Here is a 14,113-nt window from a genome sequence, read left to right on the forward strand (position 1 = left end):
TACCTTGTAAGGGGAGCAGATTTGATAGTGGACAGGAAGTGACATCAGGGATTCAGAGTTGAGTTTCAGTTTGTTGTGAGCTATGGAGCCCCGAGTTCAATTCCCCTGTTCGGGTATCTCTGTATGGAATTTGCATGTTCTCCCCGTGCATGCGTGGGTTTTCTCCGGGTACTCCGGTTTTCCTCCCACATTCCAAAAACATGCTAGGTTAATTAAATTGTCCTCAGGTATGAATGTGAGTGTGATACCTTTCAAAAAGGTGATAAAATATTTACTTTTGCTGTTAACTTTGTAGATTTACAGAAAAGCTAATTTAAATAAATGTAATTTAAAATTAAAATTAAAATTAAAATTAAAATTAAAATTAAAATTAAAATTAAAATTAAAATTAAAATTAAAATTAAAATTAAAATTAAAATGTATTTGGAAAATTTTAATTTATTTAAAAAAAATTTAATTTTAATTTTAATTTTAATTTTAATTTTAATTTTAATTTTAATTTTAATTTTAATTTTAATTTTAATTTTAATTTTAATTTTAATTTTAATTTTAATTTTAATTTTAATTTTAATTTTAATTTTAATTTTAATTTTAATTTTAATTTTAATTTAATAAATCTAATTTAATGACTTTTTATAGAAAGTAAGTGTAACTAATGACTTTTTGAATGTCATTTTCCCAACTGGAACTGTGACTCAGTTTAGTCCCGGATGGCTCAGTGGTCATTTATGGTACTGCATGAAGTGGAAAAGAGGAGGCGGAGGAGGAGCAGCAAGCAGGAGAGAGGAAGTTCCAAAAACTTTTTTTTTCCAGTCCAGAGAAAGATTCCTGGAGACGCTCCGTTAGTTTTTCAGAAGAACGGGGAAAAACCAAAGGAAACTTGGGAAATATAAGCGTCGATCGCAGCGTCAAAAAGTGGATCCTTCTTTACCTCGGTTCTCCTCACATGAAATCCGAGGCCAAAAAGCGTATTTTCTTTGGTCCTGAGTGGTTTGTTCCTTCCCAGCTTGAGAGGACTTCCACCATCAGAGGCGATGCGATGTGAGTGAGCTATGCCTTGTGGAAATGGAGCGACTGTAACCAAGCGGAAACATGGCGTCTACGGGCCCAGCGTCTACTTTTTCTCCAGTCTGTTGGTGGCCCTCTGCTGCCTGGAGCCGTGGAGCCTCGGCTCGCAGGCGGCAGATGGGAAGAGCTGCAGCCCCTGTCCGGTTAACTGCAGCTGCATGCCGGCGGGGCTCCAGCAGTCCTGCGTGGTCAACTGCTCCAACATCGGCCTGGAGAGGGCCCCCGGGGTGGCAGACATCCCGCTGGCCACCAGTGTGCTGTAAGTCAATGGATGCTATCCCATAATGTCTCACATAATAGTCATGCAAAACAATAGTGCGCGTTATTAGTCTTACAATATTCAATATTTAGAAGTTCATTTCATTCCCTCTTCTCATTATTATCATTATGCTATTTTGCATTAAATCCACTTGTCAATCATACCACCATAAACATTCATTAGCTTCCCAATCAAGCAACATTTTTCAACAGTATTTCCAAAAATAAAGTGACCCAGATCCAGTTCTAGACTGATGGTCCTCTTAATTACAAGGTTACTTTGGACTGGATAAAAGTGTTCCAAAGGAAAACTGCACTTTTTTATGGAATTTTGCCCATCATGAGCACATATGGCATTCTCTTTATTGTGCGTTGTAAAGATATACAAACAGATAAAAAGAGACAGCTCTTAATTACAAGGTTACTTTGGACTGGAAATTGGACTGGATAAAAGTGTTCCAAGCAGGGTCAGACATGTTGCTATCTGTTACGTCTATGGAAATTACACTGCAATAACAGTACTGTTGTATAAATGTTGCATGGAACTGACAAAAGTCGCATTTATACTCTTTTTATTTACAACACATTGCGCAACTGCAGGGTCTTGTGACACATGCTAACTCGCAAACTAGAGAGCTAGCAACCTAAACGGTAGCCTTCAAGTTATTTCCTTTAAACTTAAATAGCCAAAAACTTACCACTTCCACACGGATAGCGAGGATAACTATTAACAGTTATTTAACCTTTAACATGAACATGAATCAAACGTAATATTTTTTTCTGGGTACATGATACCATACAGCATCTGTATCAAACTTGCGTGGGCCGCACTAACATTAAACTTTCATATCAAGGCGGGGGGCCTCAAACTAGTGTCCTGCGGGCCACATTTGGCCCGCGGGCCGCATGTTTGACACCCCTGATCTAGACAATTGGTGTCTGGTGTTAATTTCCGTGTCCACAAGGTCAACCGACATCTAAAGTGTCAATTTAGTGAGATCAAATGTGGCCCGCGGGCCGCGTGTTTGAGACCCCTGTTTTATAATCATCAGACATTTTGCTATCTGTTACGTCTATGGAAATTACACTGCAATAACAGTACTGTTGTATAAATGTTACTGCATGAAACTGCATACAATTACAATGTGAAGAATAATTCTATTTAAGGAATCTTTTTTTTGTGACTCAGCCTTTCTATTTACGAGACAATATTGCCAGAGTTTATTTTTTTTAAGTGCCTGCATGGGATTTCTTGTTGTTCTTAAAGGAAAACTGCACTTTTTTATGGAATTTTGCCCATCATCATCAACACGTATGGCATTCTCTTTATTGTGCGTTGTAAAGATATACAAACAGATAAAAAGAGACAGCTCATTACTGCATGTAATGGGAAACAAAACTGGGAAAAAACTCCCAAAAGTACCAACAACGCTCTATTTGCATACTATGTATTATGAATATTTAATTTAAATAAAGTGGGCATGACATTCATTCATTCATTCATTTTCTACCGCTTTTCCTCACAAGGGTCGCGGGGGGTGCTGGAGCCTATCCCAGCTGTCTTCGGGCGAGAGGCGGGGTACACCCTAGACTAGTCGCCAGCCAATCACAGGGCACATATAGACAAACAACCATTCACACTCACATTCATACCTATGGACAATTTGGAGTCGCTAATTAACCTAGCATGTTTTTGGAATGTGGGAGGAAACCGGAGTACCCGGAGAAAACCCACGCATGCACGGGGAGAACATGCAAACTCCACACAGAGATGGCCGAGGGTGGAATTGAACCCCGGTCTCCTAGCTGTGAGGTCTGCGCGCTAACCACTCGACCGCCGTGGTGGGCATGACAATGACAGAAAATAATTGCGAACCACTGCGTTGCATGCAGAAATAAGCTGTCTCTTTTTATCTGTTTTTATATCTTTAGAACACACTGAAAAGAGTAAGTCATGTGTTCATGTCTTAGATAAGTGCAGTTCTCCTTTAAGAGTTAAGCTGGTCACTAGAAAAGTAAAAGTAGACTTTTTGTGGCGTAGATCCTTTTGCCTTTTCCTCCTCCGGTGCCGGTGCACAAGAACATTATGTTCTAAGCACATGGAAGCCATATGTTTTCAATTATTTATTTCCCCTCAAACCACCCACTCTTATTTAACTTAAACATGCAGCATATATGCAGAAATGTCAGGTACCGGAAAAAGGTGAGATGATTGACTGTGAACTCTGCAGACTGGCTGGACCTTAGTTATTTTTATTTCAACCTCGCCTCCGCCGGCATGAAATGAAATCATTAATGTTAATTAGTTCATATGTTTGTGAAAATAATAATCATCCAGTGTTAGATGTACGTTCATTTTCCCATTTATTATTCATTGTGCTTGTTTTACTGGAGGTACTCAGTATTTGGGAAAGAAGCCCATGTATGAAGGCATGCGTCCGCAACGCCATGCAAATTTGTGGGCTTAGTACATCATGTCTTCCTGTTACTAGAACCCAGATCATATTACTTACAGTATATAAAACAAGAGTTATAGAACCCCCTACCTGAATATTTGTCACACTTTTTACAAACCTAACAACCACATTGCTAATTGAACACACAATCTTTTCCTTGCCCTTACATTGTGTATAAACAGCACATGCTACGCAGATGTTAGCCAGCCACAATGGCATTAATAGTGGCATGTATGTATGAATATACTGTATATAAAAACAGCTGGAATATCATATATGGCTTCATCATAGCCACGTTTTGTAATGTGTATACTCTCACAAGAAGAATAAGAACAAAATGATTTATTGACGGGGGGCACGGTGGTCGAGTGGTTAGCGCACAGACCTCACAGCTAGGAGACCGGGGTTCAATTCCACCCTCGGCCATCTTTGTTTGGAGTTTGCATGTTCTCCCCGTGTGGGTTGTCTCCGGGTACTCCGGTTTCCTCCCACATTCCAAAAACATGCTAGGTTAATTGGCCACTCCAAATTGTCCATAGGTATGAATGTGAGTGTGAATGGTTGTTTGTCTATATGTGCCCTGTGATTGGCTGGCGACCAGTCCAGGGTGTACCCCGCCTCTCGCCCAAAGACAGCTGGGATAGGCTCCAGCACCCTCCGTGACCCTCATGAGGAAAAAGCGGTAGAAAATGAATGAATGAATGAATGTAAGTCCGAGTTCGATTCCACCCTGTGCCGTCTCTGTGTGGAGTTTGCATGTCCCCCCCCTGTGCATGTGTGGGTTTTTTTCCGGGTACTCCGAGCAGATTTGATGGTGCACAGGAAGTGACATCAGGGAGTTGATTTTCAGTTTGTTGTGAGCTATGGAGCCCTGAGTTCAATTCCCCTGTTCGGGTATCTCTGTGTGGAGTTTGCATGTTCTCCCCGTGCATGAGTGGGTTTTCTCCGGGTACTCCGGTTTCCTCCCACATTCCAAAAACATGCTAGGTTAATTAGCCACTCCAAATTGTCCATAGGTATGAATGTGAGTGTGAATGGTTGTTTGTCTATATGTGCCCTGTGATTGGCTGGCGACCAGTCCAGGGTGTACCTGAAGACAGCTGGGATAGGCTCCAGCACCCCCGCGACCCTCGTGAGGAAAAGCAGTAGAAAATGAATGAGTTAGTTGTTTGGAAGACAGGGAATCGGAGTCACAGTCTAACCTTGAGCTTAGCTATCATGCTACTGCTGCAGCATCTCCATCTCCCTCTTAAATGGCCGACGGTGGCGCATAGGCTCGCGGTCCGAGATGATTTGCCGTACCTCCAAAGCCTACATAGTCCACACTGCTTGTAATTCCCGTTGTAATTCCATGCAGGACTTCCGATCATGTTGAGCAAGTTGACTGTTGATAGCTACGTCCCAGTCTTACATAGACGTATCCTGTACTGTATGCTGTAATTATGTATGCCGTACATTTTATGCTCCTATGTACTTGTTTGAATGCTGAAATAGGATGCATTCAGGTGCATTCTGTCACCCGATGTGAAAGAAACAAGAGGTATAAAAGAAAGCCTTGGTCTGAGCTGGCTTTTCATTTGGTCTCCTTCAGATAAAACCATCATCATGTCATCTCCTTTGAAGACACACACATGCACAAACGCATACACAAGCATCGAACGCATTGACCGTGTGTGAGGGAGTTTATTGTGTTACCATGGCAAGAGCAACTAATGACATCAGTAATGGAAGCGCAGACATTCCACTGAGATAAAGAGAGAGAAGTCCTGAAAGATACCATCATCTTTTTGGGGTTTTACAACCAGACTGATTGAACACAACCACAATTTGGGGGAAAAAATATTTACGTTAAGTAGGGCTGTCAAAAATCACGTGTTATGTTATTGTTACGGCTGTAATGTATTTCATAAATCATATTTTTTAAAAAGTATAATCAACGCATGTGCACCAGGACAAGCACGCCTCTCTGTCACAAAGGCAGACGGAAGCACAGTGGAGCAAAGAGTGTGACGCTCTTTTTATATCAGGGGTCTCAAACTCAATTTACTTGGGGGCCACTGGAGCTCGGGTCTGGGTGAGACTGGGCCGCATCAGGTTTTCAAAAAAAAAAACAAAAAAAACGCATTTATTAAAAACAAAAAAAAATTAAAAAACTTTGCTTTGGTTCCAATTTTCTACAAGAAAAGCTCTGATAAAACATTCCACTGTTCTCAAATATCTTAATTTTTATTTTTCTACACAAAATAAGATGAAAAATAAACAAACAAATCAAGAATAAAGAAAATCAATCAATCAGTAATAAATACATATAATAATAATAATAAAACTGCAAATAATAACAACTTAAGAAACCACATATAGTTGGTGGGTAGACAAATGATTTTTTTCAGATTAAAATGAACAAAGCATTATTAGAGCCCTGTAGACATGACAAAACATGACTATAGTCACATTTATACTCTTTTTATTTACAACATATTGCGCAACTGCAGGGTCTTGAGACACATGCTAACTCGCAAACTAGAGAGCTAGCGACCTAAACGGTAGCCTTCAAGTTATTTCCTTGAAACTTAAATAGCCAAAAACTTACCACTTCCACACGGATAGGGAGGATAACCATTAACAGTTATTTAACCTTTAACATGAACATTAATCAAACGTAATAATTTTTTCTGGGTACATGATACATCAATCAGTAATAAATAAATACATATAATAATAATAATAAAACGGCAAATAATAAAAACTTAAGAAAGCACATATAGTTGGTGGGTAGACAAATTATTTTTTTTCAGATTAAAATGAACAAAGCATTATTAGAGCCCTGTAGACATGACAAAACACGACTATAGTCACATTTATACTCTTTTTATTTACAACATATTGCGCAACTGCAGGGTCTTGAGACACATGCTAACTCGCAAACTAGAGAGCTAGCGACCTAAACGGAGTTAGAAGTTCTTTTCTCTCACCAGAAGCAAAGTACGCCTCTGATTATTTTCTGATCTCACACTTTACGACGTGGGACGGACTGACACAGTTTCATTTACCAGAAACGGTGTCCAATGAGAGACATGAGAGTGGGTACAGTCTTTTGGGGGAGGTTTTCCATACATGCATTGACAACACGGTCAGTGTGTGTGTGTGTGTGTGTGTGTGTGCTCCTATGAGGCTTTATTTCAGCAAGTGTGTTAAAACCGCTGCACGCAGCTGCCCTTCGTATTCCAGCTGGAAGCCAGACAATGCAGGCAAGCAGCAGCTGGAAAAATGGACAGAATGTTCTGAAGAGGAGTGGAGAGTGTTGTGACCCAGCCAGGCAGACTCTTCATTTAAACATTAAGACGTTGTAGACATCTTCAATCAGTCTCTTAGCTCCTCCCACTGTAAACTGTCGAGTGAGTTGTCTCGGGTTTTTGTTTTACATCTACATGTAGGTACGGGTTCGATTCCACCCTCGGCCATCTCTGTGTGGAGTTTGCATGTTCTCCCCGTGTGGGTTGTCTCCGAGGACTCCGGTTTCCTCCCACATTCCAAAAACATGCTAGGTTAATTGGCGACTCCAAATTGTCCATAGGTATGAATGTGAGTGTGAATGGTTGTTTGTCTATATGTGCCCTGTGATTGGCTGGCAATCTGTCCAGTGTGTACCCCGCCTCTCGCCAGAAGATAGCTGGGATAGGCTCCAGCACCCCCGCGACCCTCGTGAGGAAAAAGCGGTAGAAAATGAATGAATGAATGAATCAGTAATAAATAAATATAATAATAATAATAAAGGGCGGCACGGTGGTCTAGGGGTTAGCGCACAGACCTCACAGCTAGGAGACCAGGGTTCGGTCCCACCCTCGGGCATCTCTGTGTGGAGTTTGCATGTTCTCCCCGTGCATGCGTGGGTTTTCTCCGGGTACTCCGGTTTCCTCCCACATTCCAAAAACATGCTAGGTTAATTAGCCACTCCAAATTGTCCATAGGTATGAATGTGAGTGTGAATGGTTGTTTGTCTATATGTGCCCTGTGATTGGCTGGCGACCAGTCTAGGGTGTACCCCGCCTTACGCCCGAAGACAGCTGGGATAGGCTCCAGCACCCCCGCGACCCTCGTGAGGAAAAAGCGGTAGAAAATGAATGAATGAATGAATCAGTAATAAATAAATATAATAATAATAATAATAAAACGGCAAATAATAAAAACTTAAGAAACCACATATAGTTGGTGGGTAGACAAATTATTTTTTCAGATTAAAATGAACAAAGCATTATTAGAGCCCTGTAGACATGACAAAACACGACTATAGTCACATTTATACTTTTTATTTACAACATATTGCCCAACTGCAGGGTCTTGAGACACATGCTAACTCGCAAACTAGAGAGCTAGCGACCTAAACGGTAGCCTTCAAGTTATTTCCTTTAAACTTAAATAGCCAAAAACTTACCACTTCCACACGTATAGGGAGGATAACTATTAACAGTTATTTAACCTTTAACATGAACATGAGTCAAACGTAATAATTTTTTCTGGGTACATGATACCATACAGCATCCATATCAAACTTGCGCGGGCCGCACTAACATTAAACTTTCATATCAAGGCGGGGGCCTCAAACTAGTGTCCTGCGGGCCACATTTGGCCCACGGGCCGCGTGTTTGAGACCCCTGCCTTACAGCAATGAAGCGCTTCCCCACAACTCTTCTCATTTTAGTCTGGCTGTATCTAGCAGGCAAACATTATTGCCCCCTATAGCACAACTCCTGAATTACAGCTTGAAACGAGAAACGGTGCTCTCATCACTGCAATATCACATAGAAGTGCTCTCACGGCGGCTCTAATGTGATGCTGTGTCAGGCTGAGATGGACACAATCAATCTCACACTGATCATCTCCATGATTTGGTTCACTGGTCGTTGTATTTCATCCTTTATTTCAGTATTTTTCAACCTTTTTTGAACCACGGCACTTTTTTTTACATTGGAAAACATCACTAAGTCTATAGGAGGAAGGAGCTAGGTGTTGCCACACGGACCGATATTACATTGCTCTGCCAGTCTTTACACCACGGACACTCCACAGTAGCCATGTTTACATGAGGAGTTTTTCTCTTTCCCAATGACTTTTCCGGAAACAATGGTACACATGGAAAGGAATATTCCAATCTCTTGTCTACATGCGTCGCTATAATCAACCAGAATAGTCAATGGGGCATGCCCAGTAAAACGTAAACACCAACATCACGTGATACCGACTTCCCGATACCGAGTTGTTCTTTCACTTGTTGGAATAATTCCGTATTGCCAGTTTTTCGTTTGTCCAGTCTTGAAATTTAGTTTGAATCAAAAACAAACTTTCCGTATCAGTCCAGTGCCGATTGCTGGCCTCCATTTTTAAAACTGAAGAACGTCTGGAGCTGCGTGTTACGTCATATCTGAGCATGCGATATGATCAATTTAACCAGGAAAAGGATCAAATTCAAGCTTGCTAATATTTTATAATTCAACTGGGTACATGTTTTATATAGATATATACAGTAAACCTCGGATATATCGGATTCAATTGTTCCCACTGGTTTTGTCCGATATAAGCGAAATCCGTTATATGCGTATACCGGAAAATGTCCGTTTTACGCATATATCGGATTTATATCCGGTATATGCGTAAATGGGATTTTATCCGTTATAAAAAGGCACTTCCTTGACTATGTTTCCAATGTACCTGGACGCGCAGGCAACGCTGCAAACGCTGCAAATGACGTCGTATAGCGGCCTGTCACGATTCGGCGAATCGGAGCACCACGATGCGGCCATCCGATATATGTGAGGGAAATTTAATGGAAATGCATTGGAACGGGACTGGAGATTTTGTCCGAAATAGGCGAAATCCGTTATAAAAAATCCGATATATGCAATGAATTTTTATTGGAAATGCATTACAGAAAAATCGGTTCTTTTTTATCTGTCCGTTGTGAGCGAATTTCCGATATATCCGAGTCCGATATATCCGAGGTTTACTGTATTTTCTTTTGACTTATGGACTTATGAATGGCGTAAAGAAGGGTTTAGATCAGGGGTGGGCAAACTACGACCCGGGGGCCACATCCGGCCCGCCAAGTGTTTAAATATGGCCCGCACGTTCTTTCCAAACTTAACATACAACCTGACATCATGGCTTTAGCCAACCTTTTGATGGTTTAGGTAGTTTTTTTTTTTAAATCAATTTGTTTATTTGATGTGATCTGCTGTTTATATACATAGCAGGTTGCATGACACTTACAGATACAATCATTCCAGGTGGACTGTTTTATATGAATTATTATATGAATTTTATATGAATTATATGCGTAAAATATAGTCTGGCCCCCTGTCAATTTTGTTAAATCAATGCGGCCCGCGAGTCAAAAAGTTTGCCCACCCCGGTTTAGATTCTGTTCCACAGATGGCGCTAATGCACACGAAAGCTGCTTGCCAACCGCCAATAAATTACAGAAGAAGAAGAACGCACCCTGACAACTTTCCGTTTGAGCGGCTACAAGATACCTCAATCGGATCGGGGAAAGGAATATTCCACTCCTGTTAATCCGATTATATATTCATTCGGATTGGCACTATTTTTTCGGAATGAGGTTAAATTTTTTCAGTTTGAGCAAATAAACCAAATGCAATTGGAATATTTGGGTCCACGTATACGTGGATATTGACATAATATTTGCAAATGATGATTAATAAATGTTAATTATAAAAAGTGATATTGGATAATTCCTCATGGCTCACCTGACAATTTCTCAAGGCACACTAGTGTGCCGCGGCACAGTGGTTGAAAATCACTGCCAGGGCTCGACAATAACGATGTACCGATGGCCCGGGGCAAGTTAAAACAAAATTGGGGCAAGTAAATCTAATCAGTGATATTCCCGTCGGGCAAGTGCACTACTGCCAAGAGGTTTTTTTTTAAAAGCGGTTCTTGTTGGGTGTTGGTAAAACACGGACTGTGTAATTCCGGTGGTAATTTGCAAAGAAATCCTTGCAATGGACCAATCAGAATCGTTTATTTAGACCGCGGTCCGTAATCCACAGTCCGCGTTTTACCCACACCCGTTCTTGTTCGCGATCAACCAATCAGCGATGGTTTGACTATGAAAACATCCATCATGGCGTCCCTGCCAACATGGTCTAATTCTGAAGGAAACAGCAAAAAGTGATGAAGCAGTGCCTCCTAAACAAGTATTTTATTAGCGGTTAGCAAATCAAATGATGGCAAAGGTGAGTGAATCACATTGCTGTGACAATTTGAAGTGGTCACAATGAAACACCACCCATTAGATCCAATACCAAGTGCTGATTTTGCACAAGCTACAAAATCTAGCGGTTTCATTTCTCTGTGTATTTTTCTCACCTTTGCTTCACAAATTATTGTTTGACCATTGAGCATTTTTTCTGGATTAAAAACACTTTACTAGTACACAAATGTGTCTATTCAATAATGTTTCATTGTGGTGCACAACTTATAAATATCACTGCTTACTACGACTACCATGTGTAAGGTATTATTTATTCATTCATTCATTCATTTTCTACCGCTTTTCCTCACGAGGGTCGCGGGGGGTGCTGGAGGCGGGGTACACCCTGGACTGGTCGCCAGCCAATCACAGGGCACATATAGACAAACAACCATTCACACTCACATTCATACCTATGGACAATTTGGAGTCGCTAATTAACCTAGCATGTTTTTGGAATGTGGGAGGAAACCGGAGTACCCGGAGAAAACCCACGCATGCACGAGGAGAACATGCAAACTCCACACAGAGATGCCCGAGGGTGGAATTGAACCCTGGTCTCCTAGCTGTGAGGTCTGTGCGCTAACCCCTAGACCACCGTGCCGCCGTATTATTTATTATATTATTTTATTTATTTGAGATTCTCATGTGATGCCACAAAAAATGACATGATATCATTATGGCAGTCTTTTCATTTTACATGGGGCAAGTTGGGGCAAGTAGTTCTCACCTTAAGGCAGGGGTGGGCAAATATTTGGACTCGAGGGCCGCATTGAGTTAACAAAATTGTCTGGGGGGCCAGAACATATATTTAACACACTATTTTATGCTTATCATTTTCCTTGAATTATTTGTCTAATTTTATCTGTAAAAGTGTTATCCTATATCAGTTGTATGTTCTCATGTCCCTTTTTTAGGAGCACTTTAAACATCACACCACATCCAACTATGTCATTTAATTTTACAGTTTTGTTGTTTATTTTTTACTAAATCAGACATCCGACTTGCAAGTCATGTTGCCAGTTTGTATGTTAAAAGTTGAAGTTACTTAGAAAGCAACTGGCGGGCCGGATTCAAACACTTGGTGGGCCGCATGTGGCCCCCGGGCCGTAGTTTGCCCACCCCTGCCTTAAGGATTCCCCATGGGCAAGTCATTTTGGTTTTTAATGTAGAGCCCTGACTGCTCTATTTTGTAACTGTGTCATCTTTGAGCGTCTCCTTTATTAAATGCTTTAAAGCAGCAAGAAGCAAAGGGAAAAAGAGAAAAAGGGTGAGGCAGCAGCAGCGGGATGCTGAAGGAAGGATGAAAGCGACCACAGAGAAGTCTGTGTTTAGTGGGTTAGTGGGACGTTGGTCTCCACTTTCTGAGACTTTGACTTCACTTTGTTACCTCAAGGCAGTCAATATGATATCTTATATGTTCCAAACTTACCGCTCATATTCAATACTGCGGCTCTTTTTATTTGGCATTATATGTACATATGCGTACTTTCATTGCCATTAATATCACTGTGAGAATTCTGTCTCTTTTTGTGGTCATTTATATTTTCCACTATTCGTATTCTTTCCATCATGTGTGTGTGTGTGTGTGTTTGTGCACATGTGTGTGTGTGTTCCCATCCACCAGCTCAGAATAAGTGGCACCAGACAGGCCTTATAAGGAGCGGTTAGATCATTGGCCACACCGTTAGTAAAACAGAACCATATGTGTGCAGTGGATGTTTGTGAGCAGCACTATAGCTCAAGTGTGCCTTTGCTGTGTGTGTGTGTGTGTGTGTGTGTGTGTGTGTAAGTAAAACCACGTGTGTTCAAAGATAGCAGCAGAGAACAGGAGCTTGTCGCTAATAGACATAGTGAAGGTCATGTTATATGATATATGCTAAACACGCTCTCTGACTTTTTATGTCTCTCATCCAAAGCAGCATTTCCACTAATGTGAGAATGTTGGTTTTTTTTTTTTGGCATAGAAAATATTGCGTTACATAAGATGAGGTGTCGGCTGAATGTGCAAACTATCGGCTCGTGGATGAAGCATCTTTGTTTTTATCTGCTGATGGCTTCAGCAGAGGAGAACGCTCTCTTGCGCTCCATCTTTCTTACACAGTTTGTCTGGAATGTACAGATGTTTCCTTTTGGGAATGGGCGTCCTGCTCAGTTCACACACACACACACACACACAAGAAAGAGAGCGAGCGAGCGAGTGAGTGTGTTCCCATATAATCAAACTCACATTGACTTTATTTATTTATTGTTTTACCTCCTGAGGTGAACTTAATGTCTACTGTGCACATGCTGTAATGAACGTGGAACATTTCAGTCCAAATATGTTCTTCGTTAGTTCATCGTGGAACATGAAGAAGGTAGAATCCCGTCGTGTTACATTTCGCGCTCTTTGTCCTCTCACAACCTTTGTTTCCTCTTTCTCACGTGCAGCTCAGGCTTTGCTCGTGAAGCTCCAAAGAAGCTCTGAAGTCACTGGGCTGCGTTCCTCACTGTTCCTCGGTTGTTTGTGTTGGCAAAAAAAAAAAAAAAAAAATCAATTTCGGCTTCTCTCACTTCCTTTGTCGTGATTCATCTACTGCTTCTAAAAAAAAAAACACACCAAGCCTCATCAGTGAAATCACTTTTTAGTAGAATTGGGTCCAGCGTAACCTGAACTCCAGGCACTGACGCTACACTTTACTTAAGATAGTGGACAGTTAGAGTTGTATACTTGTATACTTAGTTGAAGTTTTTGTAAACTTCAGGAACAGGTACAGTCATTATTACACACACTGGTGCGGCTCATGTATGTTCCCCCCCCCCCCCCGTGTGCGTGGGTACTCTAGTTTCCTCCCATATTCATCCATGTTAGGTTCATTGGTATGGAGGACCAAAACTGCCAAAATAATAAATAAATAAAAGTGAAAATAAAAACAAAAATGAAAAAAAAAATCAAAAAATTAAACACACAAAAATAAATATAAATGGAAATAAAAACAAAAATAAAAAAATATATAAATAAATAAAAGCAAAAATAAATACAAAAATAAAAAAACAAGATTCAAAAATTAAAAATAAATAT

The 14,113-nt window shown here is 40.7% G+C and overlaps 1 protein-coding gene across 1 annotated transcript in view; it reads left to right on the forward strand.

Moving 5' to 3' along the window:
- Nucleotides 1-700: 700 nt before the first annotated feature.
- The window catches only part of pkd1a (polycystic kidney disease 1a), an 84,713-nt gene continuing 71,300 nt past the window's right edge, over nucleotides 701-14,113 (forward strand). Inside the window, exon 1 of the mRNA XM_058090334.1 lies at nucleotides 701-1,327. Within this exon, the coding sequence (XP_057946317.1) occupies nucleotides 1,053-1,327 (275 nt within the window). The 5' untranslated portion in view covers nucleotides 701-1,052. The remainder of the gene's footprint in view (nucleotides 1,328-14,113) is intronic.

Source organism: Doryrhamphus excisus, chromosome 1 (genome assembly GCF_030265055.1).
Source record: "Doryrhamphus excisus isolate RoL2022-K1 chromosome 1, RoL_Dexc_1.0, whole genome shotgun sequence".
NCBI classification, from domain to species: Eukaryota; Metazoa; Chordata; class Actinopteri; order Syngnathiformes; family Syngnathidae; genus Doryrhamphus; species Doryrhamphus excisus.